Genomic DNA, 20943 nt, shown 5'->3' on the forward strand with positions numbered 1-20943 from the left:
AGAGATGTAACAATTAGAAAACGATGTTGATGCCCGACATAGTATTATCGTCCTGTCTTTCTCCTGTGTCAAGTCTTTGCTTTGCTCAACACACCTCTGCAGCGACCTCTTTCTTTTCTTAGCTTAGCACTCAGTTCCTGTTCTCTAGGTTTCAGGCACGATGGGATACAAGGTGACACTCACTTCAAATACATTCACATGCTCAGGTGGCCCCCTGAAAGCCTTATGGAAGGAGGTGCAGGGAGAGACTTGGTTGCTGCAGCACAGATGTGGAGTGAGGAGGGGCTTCTGCTTGCTAAGTGTAATAAGTTTGGGGGTGCCTATGGATACCACTGGGCCTACCCTGGGTTGCCTGTTCTTATCATAAATTAATGTCACGTAAGCACTGCATTTTCTGAGTTGAAATATATTTCTTGAAAGGCCATTTATTGGAACATTGAAAACACAATTTTGGGACTCTCTCCTTAAATCCTTACAGTCTGGCTCCCGGCCCAGCCACTCAACCCAAGTCACCTTCTGAGGTCTTCCAAAATAACCTGAGGTCAGCCAAAACCAATAGTGTCTTTCTAGAATTGTCAGCTTTATTCAAAACCATATTCTCCATACTAACATTAGGCTCATTCTGGTCTCACATTCTAAGGATTTGTTCCTTCTAGGTTTTCAGTTTTCTGGATCTTCAGGGTCACACCTGCAGTAGTTCTCTTCAGAGATTATTCCAGCACCGATCCATGTAAACCCAGTGTTTGGGCACGAATTCCTTCCCTAGGCCAGTCTCTAAACTCGCTTACTTTTTTAAGTCTTACACCTCTCGTTGCCAGGCCTTCGGCTGTGGTCGCCACGGTCAAGCCCCACCTCGGGTCTTGATTCTCATGCTCTTGCTGCTGCGTAGTATTTTGGTTTCTGTAAACAACAGATAAGTCACTCTGACTCTGTGCTAAGCCCCTTACTATCATTAAACTTCTAAGTGTATACGTTTTTCTACTTAGATTACATTTATTTAATGGTGTTCCTTTTGTTATCCTTGACCCTTCCCTCTCCATCTTTGGTCAAATGCGGGTTAGACCCAACTGTACTTCTGTGCAGGTCAGTACTGCCTGCTGGTCCTAACCCACAGGCGGTTCCACCGTGGTCCGCCCGCTCTTCTCAGCCCAACTCCACACGACAGTGTTGGCCTCCGTCCTGCAAACACCCGATAGAACTACCTGTCTCCCAACCCCAATTCTGATGTGTCATCATTCTCGAAAGGACATCGTTTCTTCTTTTTAAGATGCCTGTTTCATTCTTCAGTATTCCGTCCAAAGCCTTTCTCCAAAGGGCTTTCCGTGGAGCGTTTGTCAGCTGGGTCCTGTGGGCTAGTTTGTTTCCCTCCTCCTCCCTCGTGAACCTGTAGCTTCCTGCGAAAATGTGCCCTTGGTCATTTTTATCTGCATATGAATTCCTGTAAATTCACAGGTGTATCTGAGAATATGTCCTAGATAAGCCCCTTGGAAAGGCACCTGCTTAGATAGCTGGGAAACCTCTTGGATCTTAGGTAAAAATCCATACATCTCCCCATCCCCACAACAATGTGCACTTAAAATATCTTTTATTTAATCTGTATTGTATTTTTTCATTACCGTTTAGTCTCCTCACACCCCCCTCCCCACCCCCAGCAATCACTACAAGGTTGCCCATGTCCCTGGGTCCTTTTATTATTTACAACATTTTTTAATACTAACTGTATATACTGAAATTTACCTCATTGTCTATGCATTCTTTTTTTCAGGATCCCCCCATGGCTGTCACCCTGGGACTCCGAATGGAGGAAATGATTTTTAATCTTGCTGATACACATTTATTTTTTAATGATTTAGAGGTAAGACTTTTAAAGGGTAAGAATAGTTCTCTTCAACTATTAAAACTCTTAGATGGTCTCTATGAACCAGATAACCTCAGGAAAACCGAAAGATAGAAATTCAGCTTAAGACAACAGCAAAGCTCCTGTGAAGGGGAAACACTACACATGCAGATATAAACACAAGCTAAATGTAGTTAGTGAATTATACGTATGTACTGGCACGTAATTCGAACAAAAATATCTCAGACGGTCTCCTCTGCTGTCCCCTCTTCTCCACTGCTCCACGTCCTTCTAATGTCTCGGCCACAACCCATTTGCACCTTTGGAAATAGCATTAGCTTTTCCAGGGCATAAACCAGGATATCCTTTACGTTAATCACTGGGCAGTGGTCACAAATACTATTCAGGGTGCTAGCAGGGGCCTTTGGATCTGCAGATAACCTGACACTCAACTTTAGGCAACGTGACCACTCCTCATTCCCTCCCCTTTCAGACGAAACAGTGCCGGGGCTATTTACAGCACACCACTGACCAGTTCGATTGCACTTGTTTTCTCACTCTGTTTCTCTGATTTTTCTTTCCATTTCCAACCTGAAATGAAGAGAAAGTAAAACTACAACAAAATGAAAGGACCCAAGAAAAAAAGCTTCAGGTTAGCTTAATAGGTACCGTAATAAGGTATACAATCTGGGTGCTAACGACCTGCGTCACTAGGCATTCAGACGATAAAGTCTGAAATACCCCAGCAGCTTGGGCACGAGGCAGGCGTGCCTCCCAGTCAAGCACCACTGTGCTGAGAGAGATTTCTCTTTCTCTTTTTAAATGTCATATTCATACTTTATTTTTATCTCATGGCTGCACAGTGGAATAAAAGTGTTCATCTATACTATTACGAAGAGATTTTTATTACTGAACCCTCACCTTATAATCAGCATTTCATATCGGACTCTCCATTAGTTAACTAACAGCCATTTGAAATCAGCGTTCACCACATTCTTTTGTGGCAGCGGACCTGTGGGGTTCCCAGGCAGGGAAGTCACATGTGAGGCCACCTGTTAGCCAAGTGGGAGAAGTGGGATGCGACCCTCTGGGGTCTTGTCTTATTTCGGCCCCCACCCCATGCCGACATTCACAGAAGTACATGTGAAAGAAATGTCAAGTTAGTCTTCAGTGAGTTTTGTTTTGTTCCTTTAATTGACAAGGTCTTAAATCTGATTTTAGTTAGAGATGAGACACAAGAGCAAAAACTGTGTTGCCCAGTATGCCGCATACATGTGCACGCTGGGGTCTGTGCCCCAGGTCTATGCTGTGTTCTCCTCAGTGAGTCACCCTTCTTCCTGGATAATAACGCCACTGTCTGTCTAAAGAAGCTTTAATTTTTTCTTTGTGGTTATGTGAAAGATTAGTATTTCTAGGCAAGTGTTCCAGTTTCATAATAAGAAATAATTATCAGCTCTCTAAAACCCAATTTAAGTAATCTTGCTACTGATCCCTTCTAGTGTGCAGAATGGTTTTACATATACACAATAATAGGAAACACATTTTAACCTTTTTGGAACTTGATTTTTTTATATAGAGTGATAACTTCTTAGTTTTTTCTGTTGGTTAAAATGGATTAGCCTCATTCTAAAGAGAATTCTGAGATTATTAGTCCTTTCAAACCTGTAAAAGACTGAAAAAAGGAAGTTTTATGTGGCTTTATCCAAATTTTATGGTTTTTATTTCATTTTATTAATTACTTTTTACTAGAAATAAATGGAATAAGTGACCTATTCACTGCTTTACTGGCACATTGGAAGACAGATGGAATAAATTTGCCACCCAACTTTTAACAGAACTCTAAAGTGTGAACATGAAAGTAGCATATGATGAATTTGCAAATACCTTCATCAAGTTTGATGTGAATATTTGCATATCAGAAACGTGGTCAGCAAGGATGCTTTAAGCATTTTAATTTGGGGTTAGATACTATACAAAATATATTTTTAAAATACCTGGCAGGGGTAGAAATATTAACTGAGAAAATATCAGTATTGACTTTCTTTCCTTAACTAGAGCTTTTTAGTTATGTTTTAGGATGTGGTAAAATTTTATTTGACTCAAACACTAAAACGTAGTATGCAACTTTACTGTACTTAATAAAAAGAAATGATTGGGTCTCTTGCATATAAATTGATTGAGTTCTCATCCATGCCCATATACACACATGCCACACGCATGCATGTACATTCAGATGAACTGCCCCAGGAGACTCAAAAGTTCATTATTGCCCTAACGTGAGATAAATACTAAAACCAATAAAATCTGAACAATAGCTTTCAGGATCATTCAGTACAGTTACATACGTGCCCACTATCCCGCATCGGATTTTGAAAGCCAACTTTACTTGCACCGAATTTTTGTTTTAGTGAACCTCCTCTACACAAAGATTGTCCTGAGCTGCATAACTGATAATAAACTATTTTTGTTTCTGACAAAGAGAATTCCTCAAGAGAGTAACTCCATCATTAGCCTATCATGTTTTTTTCCTTGTGTATTTAATCTCTCAAGGTTTCTTTTCTTAACCTAAAAAATCTAATTTGATCCTCAAATCCTTCAGTAGATACTGCAACATATGTAGTAGCAGCTGCTCTCACATAATTCCTCAGAAGACACAAATTTAAATCCCCCTCATAGACACCGGACGACTTCCTGCCCAACTGCAGAGGCTCTGCTCCCCCAGAGGAGGGAGGGCTCTGTTTCAATAAGATGTTTTCTCGGTTAAAATAACTTCCAGAAAAGGAGGCACTGGGGAGTCCTGGCTCCAGAAGTGAGAGAAGACTGCTGCGGATTATAATTGATAACGATCGGTGGCAACGTTGCGGTCGCCTTAGGAAACAAAATTAAAGAATTTCAGATTAGTCCCAGCATTATCCCAAATGTTTGAGTTCTTATACTAACGTTTGTTAAAGCCAAAGCATTGCACTGTTTTTAGCATTTCAGGTTTGGTCAAAATGATCCCTGCAAAGTTCCTCTGAGTGAACACTAATTGAAGAACAATTATTTAGATTTTTCTAAAAAGTGTAAGTGATTGAAGTTCAGGTTTCTTTCACTGGACTGTAATTCTCGGGCAAGAGTCCAGAATCAACAAGCACAGCTAACTAGGCATAAATTTAAAGAGAAGTTCCATTTGGAAAAACCTCAAACGTAACTTCAAATATGAAGCTCATGGTCCAATAAGTTTGATATACTGATGTCCTCAAGAGTAAAAAAAATAAGTTTCAGGGCAAAATGTATAAATTAATCATGTGAGTTAATACTTGAAATGTCAGAGGAATTTCTCTCAAAATTAGGATGAGAGGATATTAAATATAGAAATAACATCTAATTACCAGGGTAAGTCATAAAAGTTTCCTCCAGACTTTTTTTGGATATTATTAGTTTGTTTAAAAGAGAGACGTGGAAATTATTTGCCTGATGAAAGATTTTAGAACTTAGGTAGAAATGAACAGCTTCATGGGACGACATTTCAGTGGTGATTTAATTCAGTCTTCATACTTAACCGAGAGTGTCACCATGTCTAAGTAAGAAATAATCCTTGTCATCTAGAACTACTTTGCTGCCTCCATATTTTGGGAGGAGAAATTTATTTCCAACTTCCATGCTAACTGGTTAAATCATTCCACTCTTTCCTTTAGAGCCCAAGCAGCTACTACTGTTGCTTGCAGTGCTTTTCCCCGAGACTTTTCTGGAAGCATAATGCCTCCTTTAGTTAAAGTTCGGGCTGTGTTCCTTTCAAAGAATAGTCGGTCAAGAGGGAGTGGAAGCTTTGCAAATGCTCGTCCTGCCTCAGTGCCTGTGGGGCTGGCTCTTCTTGCCCATTCTCTCACCCTCCCTCCACTCCTGACATAAGTATCTTCTCACAGTGCTTACCATCTAGAATGTTATTTTATATCACCGTAGCGTTGTGTTAGAGAATTTAAATGACTGTGGTCATTCTGTCAAGGGCGATAATTTGTCTAGACTTCTGTCATTTATTCAACAAAGAATTGTTGAGTGGTTACTCTGTGACAGATGGCACCATCAGTGGAGGGGGGGAGTGTAACGGGGTGACCCAAACACCCGCCTCAGGGAGCCGCCAGCCACATTAGCTTACCTGTCCCTTCCTTACCTGTAAATATAGGTAGAGATTTATTCAAAATGTTCCTAACCCATAATTTACATAAATCACATGAACCTTTAAAATTAATGTACCGTAATGTATTAATGTAAAATTAATGTATTTCAATGTATATTCTAAAGTTGTATTGGTTGGGCTAGTTGTTAAGGTTTTTATATTTTTAAAAGAAACTAGTGTGAAAAGCTGGAGGTGAGATATTAAATATTTCACTACCAGATACTTTCAAGTCCTACAATGAGGACATATAGTAGATGGGAAGTCTTTTCTTTTTAGGATGCCATGTTGTTTTCAAAGTTTATGACTTTTTAATTGGTTTTGAATGGTAAGCACTATGCATACAGTCAGAATCTGAGAGAATGACTGAAATAATTTGAGGGAGAAAGAAGCCCAAAAGGCTAAAACATATTTAATCTGAGGTCATTAAGTGCCAAGTTTTTTAATGCCTTAGCCAGATTTCACCCTTCGGTCGCGTACAATAGTCAAGAAGCACAGTAAAGAAGAACTGAGTTCTCACACAGAAGAGTTACCGCTCCATGTGTTCTGAGCACACTGTATGTTACATCAGATCCGTTGCTGAGTGTCCATCCCTGAAGTTTATTTTCCTCTGAGTTTGTAGCACATTGGATGTGGTAAATCTTCCTTGTTTCCCTTTTACTTTTAAGGTTTTTTACTGTAAAGATACTAAAATTGAACAAAAAAAGACAACATTGGTGTCTGTGGTTATTAGCTTCCCCCCCCCCCCCGCCCCCCGTGTTAAAAGACCAGGACTTAAAATAACACCCGCCTGGTTTTTTCGTGGGATCTCTGCCCGCCCCGCCCCTGCCCTGCAAGGCAGGAAGCCGTGGGGCTCTCCCAGAGCTCACCGTCGTCATCAGGCCCTTCAGCAAATAATAAAGAACAGCAACCACCTGAGGTGCTGGGACCAAACAATTTTGTGTATCCTCGGACCAGCCTTGCTTTATTTAGCACATCAGTATGCACGACCCAAGTGGAGAAATGGCTGAAAGGGAACACCAGTGATTATTACAAAGATTCAAAAAAGAATTTCTTATCAAAAATCTTAAGACTAAAACTATTTTTTAAATTATGTTAAAGAAACCCACATGCCATATGTTTTCAGGCCCCTTTTTATGGCACTCTTCTGGATTTAGGTTTTACAGAGTAGAAAGGGTGCCCTTTCTCAGCAGGAGATGTTGGCATATGTGGGCAAAGGCTGCCCTCTGCTGGCCATAGCCTGATAATAATGGAATGGCCGCGAAACCTTCAAACACGGTGATAGGCATCATTTGAAAAACATAATAACTTTTCTAATATTTTTAACAGGAGTGTGATCAAGTTCATATAGATGATGTTTCCTCTGATGATAATGGGCAGGACTTAAGGTAAGCCATGCCTTTTAGTATTCTATTTCCTACAGAAATTCAACTATGCAGTTTTGCACATGTAATTATTTCTTTTATCTCTTTTTAATATATTTTGGGTGTTGCAGTACCTACAGTTTTGCAACTGATGGCTTCCATGCAGCTGCAAGTAGTGCAAACCTTTGTTTGCCAACAGGTGTAAGAGGAGGGGTGGACTGGATGAGGAAGTTGGCTTTTCGTTACAGAAGAGTAAAAGAATTATACAACACCTACAAGAACAATGTCGGAGGTATGTGTGGCTTTTTAAATCTGATGAAGGCACTGGAGGTAGAGGTAGAATTTGAACTGTCCTACTGTGAAATAGATTAGCAGGAGCCCATGCTGACCTACGTTGATCCAGAAGTTTAAGTTTAATCTTGGAGTGGGTTGGGGGGAGCAATATAACTGCCACATAAAATGTGCAGCTTTGTCAAACACATTGGGAATTTACTGTTCCCAGATATTTGTTCAAGATTAGATGAAGGACCGATGGTGTACCTTCTACAGCTGGGACGCTACCGGGGAAAACCCGGCAGAGCAGCTGAGGAGGCCGTGGGGACACCTGCACAGATGAGCGCTCCGGGCTTTCACACGCAGCTGTTAGCAACTCCGCAGAGCTGTTACCTTCCTGGGCTCCTACCAGAAATAAATATAAACAAGTGCTCTTTGTCATTTCAAAGACTTCAAGCGATCTATTTTATCCTTTTTAAAAAGATTTTATTTATTTATTTTTAGAGAGGGAAGGGAGGGAGAAAGAGACAGAGAGAGAAACATCAATGTGCGGTTGCTGGGGGTCATGGCCTGCAACCCAGGCATGTACCCCGACTGGGAATTGAACCTGCGACACTTTGGTTCATAGCCTGCGCTCAATCCACTGAGCTACACCAGCCAGGGCTTATTTTATCCTTTTAAAGATTTCATGTAGCTGAGAGTAATCTTTCCCACATATCCTGTGAACTATGACTATCCCCGAGGTTTTTAAAAGTTCAAATACTTTCCAGGTATTATCTCAGTCCTTTTAGACTCACTGGTACCTTACAGGTGAGCAAAACCTATGACATCAAAACTAAGATCTGGAATGCATTTTTTGATCAAATAAATCTTGATGATATCTTACTATTAGGATCAATTTTAGGTCAAGATCTAAGGTTAGCCATGCGGTCACACAAGAGTTTTCTCCCAGGGATTTTTTTTGTTTCTTTTTTTAAAATGAAAAAAAAAAAGGATGAATGAGGAGCATAAACCATAATTAAAATTAAATAATACAGCTAAGTACACTTGTGCATACTATATGTATATACATGTATAGCCACATGTATGTCGAGGAACATAGTACAGGAAATAAAACGTTTATGTATAGTACCTACACTACACACTCCCTTACTCATCAGGAAGGTGGGGCTGCAGGTCCATCACCTTGTCCCCAGTGCCTTGAGATACATAACAGATGCTCAACAGATACTCAGTACCTGCAAGAGAAGGGGGAAATGCAGAACCATAGGCAGTGATAATGTTAGAACCAAAAGGGAGCTTATGTGTGGAAAGCCTTCATTTCCAAATGAGAAATAGGCCACTGCAGGCTGCTGACGTGCCCAGGGTCCTAGGGAGACACCTCATGTTTCCTAATTCACTCTAATGCTCTATACAAAACACTTTTGTAAAAATCGAGTGAACAGGTATTATTATATTTAAAATCAATTGTGGGCAATGTGTGTAACTTTAAAATAATATCCTTTTGGAAAATCTGAATTTTTAATATAAAGATATATTATTTCCTTTCTGAAGAGTTTTAGTAAAATTACTTCAAAGCTAACAAGATTACTAATAAATAATCTTACCTCTTAAAAAGCTTAAACAGCAATGCAAGAGTCCATTTTCTGTGACAGTTCAGCATCTCTGTATTGGAATAAGGACAAGTGAGACTTAATAGAAAATATAAATTTTGATTTTAAAAAATTGCCCACCTAATATATACATGTGTGTTTCCAGTATTCCGAAATGCAATTAAAATAAGAAACTTTCATTTGTAATGGATTTGCATATCTTGTTTTACCATAAAAAGAAGGGCTTAGAGTACAAAATTAGGATGCCTGTTTCTTTTCTTATCATAACTTCAATGGAGTCTCTAACCATTGTCTAAAACCGTCCTGTACTTCAGGATTTTCAGCACAATTCTTAACTTCTTGTAAAACAAAGTATTTATCCTGACTTTCATACCAATATTAGAAGCATTCTATGAGCTACATATGATAAAGCCATTATTATGTTTTCCAAGTGGCAATGACTGTGATTATTAAGCAGCTAAACCTTTTCAGACAGCCACACATTTGAGGTATTCACCCTCATGTGAGGCTGGCAGCCCCCGACCCTCCCCCAGACCTGCTGCAGCACAGCCCGGAGAGGAGCCCAGGTGCCCGACAGTCACAGCAACACAGAGGATCTCATCCTCTGGGCCACTTTGTGGGTTCAGGAGGGCAGGCACTGACCCGCCTTCTCACTGTTACGGCCCGGTACCTGACATCCAGAAGCTGTTCAGTGCACATTGAGGAATGACTGAATGGATAATCAATTCTGAAATGAAGGATCAGTGTCGAGACGAGGCAGCGTCTCTCTCCGTTCCTGACACGTGCTGGAATAAAAATGATCTGTGCTAGACAGCAGGGAGACGAACAGGGGTGTCCTTGGAAAACGTTCCCCTCCTGACTCTGCCTTGCTTCCGCGTTACAGGACTCCTTGGCCCGGCCAAGAGAGACGCGTGGCTGCAGCTAAGGGCGGAGATCGAAGGCCTGACCGACTCCTGGCTAACAAATGCACTCAAGTCTCTGTCAATCATTAGTACTAGGTGAGTGGTATCGTTGCTGTTTCTCTGTTGATTGTGCTAAAGATATACACTCCTAATAGTTTCTGTAGTCCTCATAGCACAGCATACATGAGAATGTTTTAATTACTAGACTATTTTAGCATCTAAAGGGACCTAATAGTTCACCAAGTCCCATGATTTCGGTGTGTGTGTGTGCATTTTGGGGTGAAGGATGGGGGTTGTCACTTCTTGGGTTAACCAGGAGATCCCATCTCTCTACCCTTCCCTCCTCATATCCATGAGTAATGCCCACGGGAAGAGCATGCGACGTCTAATAAAAAAGGGTATCACTGTGGGTGATGAAGTCCAGGAGAGGATGGCACAAAAATAAAACAGTACTGCTGATACAAAGAGTGGACATTCGTGTCATTATAGTTAACTCACATGACTTAAATGCATCAAACAGGGAGGAGAAAAATCTTGAAACATTGTAACCTTTGCATTTTCTGAACTAAACAGTGAAGTGCTGACTTGGTAGTCTCAATAATGGAATTGAAAAGACTTGTAACTATTGAGCACCATGTGCTATAAATGCTAATGAATAAAATAATATAAATCTGGAAAGACATACCTAGTAGGGTGGGGATGAATCTTTGTACTATTCTATTCTTTAGTTTTATATGAGTTAGATGAGTACATAAAAGCATGCTTAGAAAAGTGTGAGTAACACAAAATTCACAAAAAAGAGGGTATTTAGATTGACTGAGTCAGGATCCAGAAAAACGTTGGCGGGGTAAAAGGAGAGGCCAGTGTTCAGAACACGGAGTAAACGGGTGTGTGTCTGATCCTGTGCTGGACTTCTGTCCACCGGCCGTGACCAGCAACTGCCCGATCCCGCAGAGTCCAAGTGGGGAGGGAGGGGCAGCGGGAGAGCGCTCCCTGGGTCAGGCTGGGGACAGAGCACTTTGCTCAGTCCTGAGCACCAAGTTCCGGCGAGCTGTGACGCATTGGAAGCATCGTGTGTCTCAATGGCCAGAGGGTTCAGGCTGTGGAAACCATATGAAAGGAACACTTCGGGGGAGAAACCGCAGAGTTCAGCCTGAAGAAGAGCCCTGTGCGGAACAACACTACCGATTCAGCTGTTGGAGATGTCCCGCTGATCATGGGTTACATTTCTCTGTGTCGGCGAAGGAAAGAATTAGGACGGCTGAGTGGGAAAGGAGGCTCCTGCTCCGTGTGCAGACCCAACAGTCACAGATGCTTTGACAGTGAGACTGGCTGTCTCATGATCTCTGTAACTGCTGGCACGGAGACCAGCGGTGAGAGAGCTGGGGTGTGAGGATGCCCGAGCCCCTGAAACTGTGTACAAAGTGTAGTGAATGTGCATTTCTCTGGGCAGGAGGAGTGCAACCACTTTTATTATTTCTAAAAAGAGTCTCCTAGATAGTTAAAAAACTGAATTATTATATAGATTATACACATGTTGTATATACTGTAGTTGCATGAAGACTACTGGTAAACACATGGCCTTGGAAGAACTACATGGGTGTGGGATTTGTGAGAAATAAGGCACAACAAGGAAAGGAAGGGCAACATAAGTCATTACGCACTGAAGATGGAAGTGCCATGAAATTTGCTCAGTTATTCACCCGTGTAACGCTATTGGTAATTTTCACAACACGTCTGGGTATCAGAAAAACAGGTGCTTATACAAAACATGGCTCAGTCAGGGATCAGAGCCTTTAGCAAAGTTTGCGCCCTGTGACTCTGAGTCTCCTATGAATAGAGTCAAAGGACATAATCAAATGTTTTGGGAAAATTATACATGAAGTAGCATTATTTATGATACTGAGAAATCAAATACCATCTAAGTGACCAAACTTAAAAAAATGATGGTGTAGCCACATGAAAGAGCAGTTTGCACACGTTATGTTTTGTTGGGAGAGGGGAAATAATAGACAGTCTGACAAATGAATAGGCTCATGCTAGACAGAAATGAAAAAGGTAGAATGCAAATGTACATGCACAGCATGACCCTAGTGGGAAGAACCTGTGCGTAACCAGAAACTCTGGAAGTGGATGTACAGAAGGAAGAACAGTTAACCATTTCTGGGTGGTGAGACAATTGATGCTTTTCATTTTCTTCTTTATTTTTTGTCTGTGTTTGACAAACACATGATGCAGTTTATAAATATAGGCAATGTTTGCAATTTAAACATTACAATATATTAAAATTGCATGTAAACAGATACAATGTTTATAATTTAAAAAAGAAATGATGTAAGTCTGACGCTCACAGGGTAAGTGCCAAAGCGCGATTGCAAAGCCACGTCTCTGAACTAAGAAGTCTCTGCTTTGTTTAATTCCACCAAGTGTTCATTCTGTAATCTTCCTTTGCATATGACATTGACTAACATCTTCTTTTAGCAAAATAGTGTGTAAAACTTTAAGTGTCACAATATAGTAATGTGTTTCTGTATCATTCTTCATAATTTGCCATTGTTTGGGAAGTTTCTGTCTGATAACAGGCAAGTTGGGTCTTTCTTTTCCTTGTCAGTAAAATTCAGGATTATGTTGATGATATTTATTAAACTTCTACCGCTAGAACTCTGTTTCCTTCTCTCCTATAAGTGGACGGCACCACCATTTGCTTCCAGGAGTCCGAGCTCCTATTATAAATAAGATCGGATGTCTATGGAGATCATTTAGAAATGAAAATCTTATAAAAGGTTATAACTACTGAGGCGTTCTCATTGTTTTTGAGTCAACTGTAGCTTTTCCTTACAAATGATATGTTAAAGAACCTAAGCATAATAGTAAATGTACTGAGGGCTGTCAGTACCCATGATGAATTAGCACTCAACTTGCTCTTCTAAGTTGCCATGGAGGCCTGGTTCCTGAAAATGAATCTAGAGAATGCTGGACACCCCTCACAAATATGCACGGAAGGCTCGTGATACGGAATACCTAATAGAGAAAGGTCCATAGCAGTATGCCCCCTGATTCCCAGTTTCACAGGTGTGGCTTGGAGTCCCTGGATGGTCCCATTTCCCTGCGGCCCCTTCTCCCCGGATCTCTGGTTCACAGCTTTCCCTGCTCTCTGGGAGTTTCTTTACTGTCCTTGGCCCCAGTACTTTCATGAAGGAGATAGCTATGAATTTTGGAATGGGGGTCTAACTCTCAAAGGGTAGGTTGTTTGTAGAGAATGAAGACTTCGGCTGTTCATCCCAATTTGCCTTTGCTGTTGCTGAAGAGAAGATTCAGAAATCCAGCCCCTTCTGTGCTAAATGAGGGACCCCTCCAGTTTTTCTCTTCCGGTCCTTCACCGTGTGCTAGCTCCTCGACGGGACTCTCTGCGTTATCACTTACACAAAACCCAGGAACTCCTGCTGCCCACCCTCTCACTTCCTTCCTACCTGTGTCCTCTCCTTTCCCAGGGTCTGAAAACAGGGACACTGAGCCTTAGCACCCTAAAAAATACCCGCCCTGGATTTATTTATTTATTTATTTATTTATGCTCTGGATGCTTTTAAAAATCAAAGTTAGGCCACCCTCCCTCTGATAACCTTCTCATGGTTGCTAAAGGCTAAGGTAGGTATTCTTCTCTGAGGTTCCACAGGGACCTGAGGAGATATTTATAATATTCCAGAACACATTTAATATTCCAGGTGTCTCCTTGTCTCTCTCCATGACCATCTGTGACCCAGAGGGAGAGAAAAACATCATACACCCACACTTCTTCTTGCCCATCTCCTTCCATGTCCCCCATTTTGAGGAGTATTCCTAGCATCTGTCATGGTGCCTGCCAGGTGGTAGGCACTCCTTGAATGATAGAAGGTTAGGTTATCAGGTGCTGTTTATTATGGAATTGAGAGACCACAGTGGTTGTTTAAAATCTGTACTGATAGAATCTTTTTAGTATTAGAAAACAAATATGCGTATTTCCTCCCTATCTTAGGAGTAACTGCGTAAATGTCTTGGTAACGACAACCCAACTGATCCCAGCACTCGCGAAGGTTCTGCTCTATAGTTTAGGAGGTGCTTTCCCCATTGAGAATATTTACAGTGCAACTAAAATAGGTAAGACAATTGCTTCTAACTCTGTATGAAATGTGTTCACTTCTGTGTTTGGGGGATTTTCTTGATCTGTGTCTTGAATGATTCCCTGTTTCATCAATTTTGCTGTTAGAATATCAGGCAAATTTGGATAGTACTCAGTAACAAAGTCCCCTGCAACTCATTATACACGTGCAAATTTTATGAAAACTGTTGCCTAAACTCAGCATCTGGATCATTCTGGCTCATTATGTAGCTATCATCCTGTCAGGTGCTATCTGAATAATACATGGAATTTCTAGCCATGGTATTTAATTTTTACTTAGTGTGGTACATAGTATTTTATCCTTGTGTATGTAATCTGAATCTAACATAAAAATCCTATTTTGGCAGGGGAGTATCAGATGGATTGAAATAGTGCCCTTAATTTCTGAAAAAAAAGTTAATTTCATGAATTAAAAAACATAATTGGAACAATCATAACACAGGAATGACTGGAAACCCACATTTCCAAAAATGCTCAGTAGCAGTTAAAGGATGACAGCCTCGCTAGTCTGGGGAGTATCTGTCTGTGGAGCCGTCTTGGACTTCCAAGTGCCTTTCACACACTAAGACTTCTAGTGAACTTGCAAAAGCAGCACTTCATCGAGTCTGCCATCCTGAAAGAGTTAAAAGAAAATAGCTCAAGTATTCCCTGTCTGTCAAGGAAATGCCTAGGGAAATAGATGGGTTGTGTAACTTGGCCTGAAGGTCAACAAATTTAGGCTCTGGCATTTTGACAACAGAAGTTCAAAATCTTAAAATCCCCTCCCAAAAATAACCCGCCCTGGGCCTTGCTGAGCTTCGAGGCTGACTCGGGCAAGAGGAGCCCCTGGCTGCAGCTGTTCCAGGACCACAGTGAGTGAGAGCAAAGCTCTGGTCAGGCCAGTCCCACCTCGTTATAAGCACTAGGTTCAGAGCCCTGATGTCAACCCCTTTCATTTTTGCATACGCGTCTGTATTTATGCTAGCAGGATTAATACACAGAACTTTGCTTTACAACAAATCAAGTAACTTTATACTAGGATAAACATTTTTTCTAGGAAAGACAATATTTCTCTTATTGGCAAATTATTCCTAGTGTTTAATCTGAAAAATCATTGTTATGTTTTCCTTTAAACCATCACCTTTTGAAACTCAGATTAAGACACATGGCAAAATGTCGCCATGACTATGTGAATATTCTGGGAATGAAATTCAGAGAATCATGCCAAGGTTACAAAAATGAGGAGCTCGTAGAAATTCCGTGGTATTATTCCCACAGTGCAGTCAGAGGGCGCTAATGTGCCCAGGGCTGTGGCTCAAACAGCTCTCTTAGTTCACTCAATCCAAGCAGACTAGCTCCCAGCCATCTGAAGAAAAAGTTATGTATCAAGGTAAATGCACATCTTAGTATTCCCTTTCCTTATATGTGAACCTTTGGTAGGTCACAGTATTTTCAACTGGCTTATCTATACTATTGAAAATAAACTGGATAAAATTGATATATAGAATGAAAAGGTAAGTATTAAAACTTACAGTTGCTTGTAAGGTTGTTCGGATATCCTTTTGGTAGAACAGGAGATACTAACATTTTCCCTGGGTCAAACGCTACAGATTCTTTTGAAGCATGGAACACGTTTGTTGAAGGATCTGTCCCGAGTAAAGACTGACTTTGTTCAAACGTATTTGTTGATTTCATTAACCCAGAGATTGCAAGCTAGTTGAAGTGATTGATGTTCAAGAGAAATTAATTTAACACTTTATGTGAATCTTTAGGTTAATGAATGCAATGGCTGGAAGAATAAGCAGTGCATTGTTTTTCAGGCAAGGAAAGCTGTTTTGAGCGTATAGTGTCCAGATTTGGCACTAACATAACTTATGTTGTGATTGGAGATGGCCGAGATGAGGAGCATGCCGCTAACCAGGTAACTTCGCTCTGAACTGTATCTCGTTTATCTTCCAGGAAAAGAAAGTTGCTTTGAACGAATAATGCAAAGGTTTGGCAGAAAAGTAGTATATGTGGTAATTGGGGATGGTGTAGAAGAAGAACAGGCAGCAAAAAAGGTAACCTGTCTCAAACAATGTTGGTGTGATACTTCTGATGCAAGCTTTTTTGTTTGCATTCCTATAGTTTGGTCCAATGGCAGCTTGATAAATGATTTAAATTTATAGATGCAAAGCGGTAAGAGCATGAGAAGGTCAATACTTACATTCAAATAAACCATTTGGAGTCTAGCATTTTTTTTGCCTGAAATTCCATAGGAAATACAGGAAAATTTGTATTTATTTGTGTGTGCATGTATAACACACACCGAGATATGACGGGCTGTGAGAAAGAAGGGGAAAATATAACCATTTTTAAGCACACAGAATTTCACAATACAAAGAAGTTTAGTGAGCTTTATAGAAAATCCTGGGATTGAGTTCTTACCCTTTTCTTCATCTGTCCTCTATGCCCCACAGTCCTGAGAGTGGCTAGTAGTACATGTGCTCCCTGATGACAGATGCTAGGGTAGATTTAATAGCTGAAGCAGAAACCGATGTGAGAAAATTTAATAAATGTTATCGGAATAGGATGTACTATTCAGATCCTTTTGTGCCAGCCTGTTGTAGAGACTTAGAGGCTGCAGGCCTCATGTCTTCTACAAGAGCTTTGTCTATTTCGGTGAGCCATTGGTACGTGAATGAGGCCAGGCAGCTGGCTTTGAACATATTCAGAAGATCTCATAGGCCTCAGGTATTTAAATAAACCTTTTCATCTGGCCCATATTTCTGAAGAAGAAATCAAGGCAGTTAAAAAACTATTAAATAGTTGGTCCAAGATCAAAAGAGGAATGATATCAGGATTGGCCCAGACACAGGACTATCAGTCAACACGGCAGAGATTTACTGCCTCCTTCTTTGAATGATAGCAAAACTATTATCTAGCCAGGATAAAAGTGATATCATTTATAAAACAAAGCAAAATAATGAATTGATATTTCAAAACAATGACATATCCACTTACATTGTTTCACATAGAAAGAATGTTGTCCTTCATATCCTAAGGAGATTTCAAATCATCATCTAATAAAGTTTTCACTAAACACTTACATGTGCTGAAGTGCTTACCTGATTTCTGTTTTCAAAAAAATAATGACATAAGCAGTGTCCTCTCTAAGTGTAGAGCTTTCATAAAAAGGGAAAAGAAGTGATTTGTGTGCATAGTCAATTCAAATCAAGCAAAATGGAGAAAAAGGAAGAGCGCCCACTTGAGAAGGTCTGGTGATGTGTTGGAAGCCATTGACCTTGAGAGAGCCTGGCAGGCTCAGCTTCCCACAAAGCACCTCGGTCTTAATCAGTGTCAGTGACCCTGGACAGCACACTGGCTCTGCGGACGCAGCCTCGAGAAACACAACTTTCTTTGCTGACTACTATTTGAAATCCTTCCAGCTGCACTCAGTACAGACACCTTCTGGAGTTTGTCAGTGTCCTGAGTCCATGTTTCTGTTTTCGTATTGACACCATAAGAACACACAGCAAATAACGGTGCATGTGGCCACTGCAGCGAAGATTTTATTGCTCATGTCTTTTATTTAGCCTATGTGAAATTCACATATATTTGGGTCAAGGCTAATAAAATTCACTTTCCCAAACCTGAAAGAGTAAATGCCTTAGAAAATTAAAATGTGTACCCCAGTTATCCATGGTATGAAGAGTTAGCTTTGGTGTACCAGTGGTTATAGCTTCTGCTTTACACCTAAAACTTCAGGAGAAAAGGCATGACTCCAGGAGCATAAGAACCTCAGATAGAATGCTATTTCCAAATGGTTGTTTATGTAGGTACAGTTTTGGTGATGGTGAAGGCTTATCATTCTATTCTGAAACACAGGTGGCTGGTTTCTCTAGTACCCATAATGCATGCCTTTCCTTGAATGTAGCTGTAATCGCATGTGCAGAGATATTAAGTACTTTTGTTATTACAAATAGATCTGAGCTGAATGAAAAAAAAACGTACTTCTGAGTGAATATCTATGTTTAATTTGATCTAAAAACATAGGGGATTTTGTAAATTGAAGAAGAAATTTCAAAGTTTAGGAAAAGTAATGCATAAGTACACTCCCATATCAAAATATATAATACCAACCATATTTGTAATTTTAAATTTTCTAGAAGCCACATTTTTTTAAAAAGTAAAATTGGACAGAATGAATTTTAGTAATATAGTTTAACCCAATATGTCCAAAATGTTACTGTCTCAACACCTAACAATTATAAAAATTATTAATAAGATATTTACATTTTTTTTTACATCTTAAGTCTTTGAATTTCAATCTATGTTTTGAACTGGACAAGCCATATTATAAACACTCAGTACCCACATGGGACTAGTGGCTATCATACTAGACAGCAAAGAATTATATAACAATCATGATTAGTACTTTAATGCTTAATATTTGTGATAAAATGTATTCCCCATTTATATACAAATGTATTTTCCTTATATACATAAATGTGTATTATATATACACATATATATGTATATATTCTATAAGATGTCATCAGTCAAAACTTACAATGTTTTGATTTTGTTCATTGCTCCAGTGCAGAGTTCCTTGTTTTCATTATCACCCACAGCAGAGTCATTTTATACATTTTTTCCAATCACATCCTTCTGTGAAATTTCAATACTATACGTATACCAGATACTGGCATATCTGTGTGGGGCCACAAGCCATGGGCCTGGCTAAGGTTCTTTGCCCAACAAGAACCCACTGCTGCATCCTCACATGGGTCTCCCCCAACGAGCATGGTTGCCAGAGTGGCTCTCCGTCCCATCAGTGAAGCAGATCAGTCAGCCCCACCGACAGTTAGTCACGCCAAAGAAGTAAGAAAGTTGGCCATCCCACATCACCTTCTACTTCATACTCCTGTAGTCCAGCCGCAAGTTATTCTTTTACATAGAAAGGGATTCGCTCTTTCCCTCTCATAAGGGCAAAAGACCTTGGGCTTAGGAAGTTGATGGTGTTTAAATGTTATTTTTAACTGAGAGGCGGAACTTGAGGAGGGATTCAGTGGTTACAACTCACCTCCCATCAGCTGCCTAGGATTTTGAGTCTGTACTGCTTTCCCAGGTGCTGCTGTGGGTGATGTCCTTGCAGAGTGAGTGTTAAGCTACCTAAGAAATCCCCATATTTGCATTTCCTATCATTGCAATCCAGTTCAGATCTATTTCTCTATTATTGTGACAATGCCATATTGATGCTACCAAGCCTTCAAATATGATCATCCCTATCTTAAACTCCCTCCCTTGAACTTGGATGGACTGCACATCCTTGTGTGTATGGCTGCTTCATTGAGACAATAGTTATGATCTCTCTCCATTCCTTCCCCTTCTCTCTCCCACCCCTCCCCCTTAACCACACAGCACAACATGCCCTTTTGGAGGATATCAAGTCACTCAGACCTCTTGGCTCTACATCAAGCACTGGAATTAGAATATTTGTAACTGTGTTCTCTAGCTGGAGATCCGTTGTTTTTTTTTTTTAATATTTCAAGTACACTGAATTTTTATGTGTGATTCAATGCCTCTCTGGCTTTACACATATAAATTGTCTTAAAGGATGAAATCATATTTGGAATGAAAATTCCAGAATGAAGAATTCAGATTGCTGAATGGAATTAAACTTTAGCGCTACAGAAAGGAAGCTCTATGGTCTTATATTTACAACACTTTAATGATTTAACAAAAAAAAATCTGTGGAGGTTGCTGGTACATACGGAATGAGTCCTAACTGGAATTACAGCTTTAGCGAAGAGCTCTGACCCTGGCGAAGCAGCACCACGTGCTCCGTCTGACAAGGTGGTCCGCAACAACATTCCTCAACATGGGAGACCCTCTCAGCCCTGAGGTTTGAATCTGACTTTAGCCTACCTAGCCCAGAAAATCTGAATTGGAATGCACTCAGACTGTGTAAGGACAGTCCTATCTAGACCTGTAATTTGTGTAAATTATTGATGGAAATAATTTACTGTGACTTTATTAGCAGCTGACTTTGAAAGTGGATGCAATTTTTTCTTTCATTTGTTGGGGAGGGGCGAGGGAGGGGAAATGGGAATCTGATATCGTCTCTTTTTTTAAGTTTGGCAAACAGAATGTTCATACTGATGTGTTGTGCCTTAAAGACAAGACAGCATTTGTGTGTTACAGTGTAACTTTGGTTGACAATCTCTGTAGATAATGAAAAACAAAAACCTTTGTGATCATTCTTAATATGACCAAATTTAAAGTTCAAGCTATCAGAGCTTAATACTACATCAGCAAGAAACTGAGTATCTGTTGCAATAAGAAAACAGTAATAATAAAAGAAAGCTTGTGTTTTATTTGGGTTCTTAATAATTCCAGTAATTATATGAGGCAACTATTAGTGCATCCAACCATAAGCAGGAGGTTTGGGAAAGACTGTGGGACCTTTACTTAGAAAGTGAAATGTATGTTGAAGTCCTGAGTACCCTTTCGTCAGTTTTATTGGAGAAAACTAAGAGCCATATTCATGACGACTTGCACTGTTTTAAGTTTGACTTTTTCATAAGTGTAAGTTGCATAGAAGAAAATATTCTTATAAAAATGATAAACGAGTGTTACCCAAACTTTCTTAGAATAAGCCATGAAGATGGCTTAAAATTCACA

At 40.1% G+C, this 20943-nt stretch overlaps 1 protein-coding gene across 8 annotated transcripts in view; it reads left to right on the forward strand.

Moving 5' to 3' along the window:
- EYA4 (EYA transcriptional coactivator and phosphatase 4) overlaps positions 1-20345 on the forward strand; it is a 256090-nt gene extending 235745 nt beyond the window's left edge. For 7 of the 8 annotated variants that reach the window (XM_045843080.1, XM_045843079.1, XM_045843082.1 and 4 more), the window contains 7 exons: positions 1766-1855; positions 7320-7378; positions 7486-7646; positions 10124-10238; positions 14155-14276; positions 16237-16337; positions 19681-20345. In XM_045843080.1, coding sequence (XP_045699036.1) covers positions 1766-1855; positions 7320-7378; positions 7486-7646; positions 10124-10238; positions 14155-14276; positions 16237-16337; positions 19681-19761 — 729 coding nt within the window. In that variant the 3' untranslated portion in view covers positions 19762-20345. Of the gene's footprint in view, positions 1-1765; positions 1856-7319; positions 7379-7485; positions 7647-10123; positions 10239-14154; positions 14282-16236; positions 16338-19680 lie in introns of those variants that run through there. The other variant, XM_045843087.1, reaches the window with a different exon arrangement.
- The last annotated feature ends 598 nt before the right edge of the window (positions 20346-20943 follow it).

This window comes from Phyllostomus hastatus, unplaced genomic scaffold, assembly GCF_019186645.2.
Source record: "Phyllostomus hastatus isolate PE091 unplaced genomic scaffold, TTU_PhHast_1.1 phas_contig_40, whole genome shotgun sequence".
NCBI classification, from domain to species: Eukaryota; Metazoa; Chordata; class Mammalia; order Chiroptera; family Phyllostomidae; genus Phyllostomus; species Phyllostomus hastatus.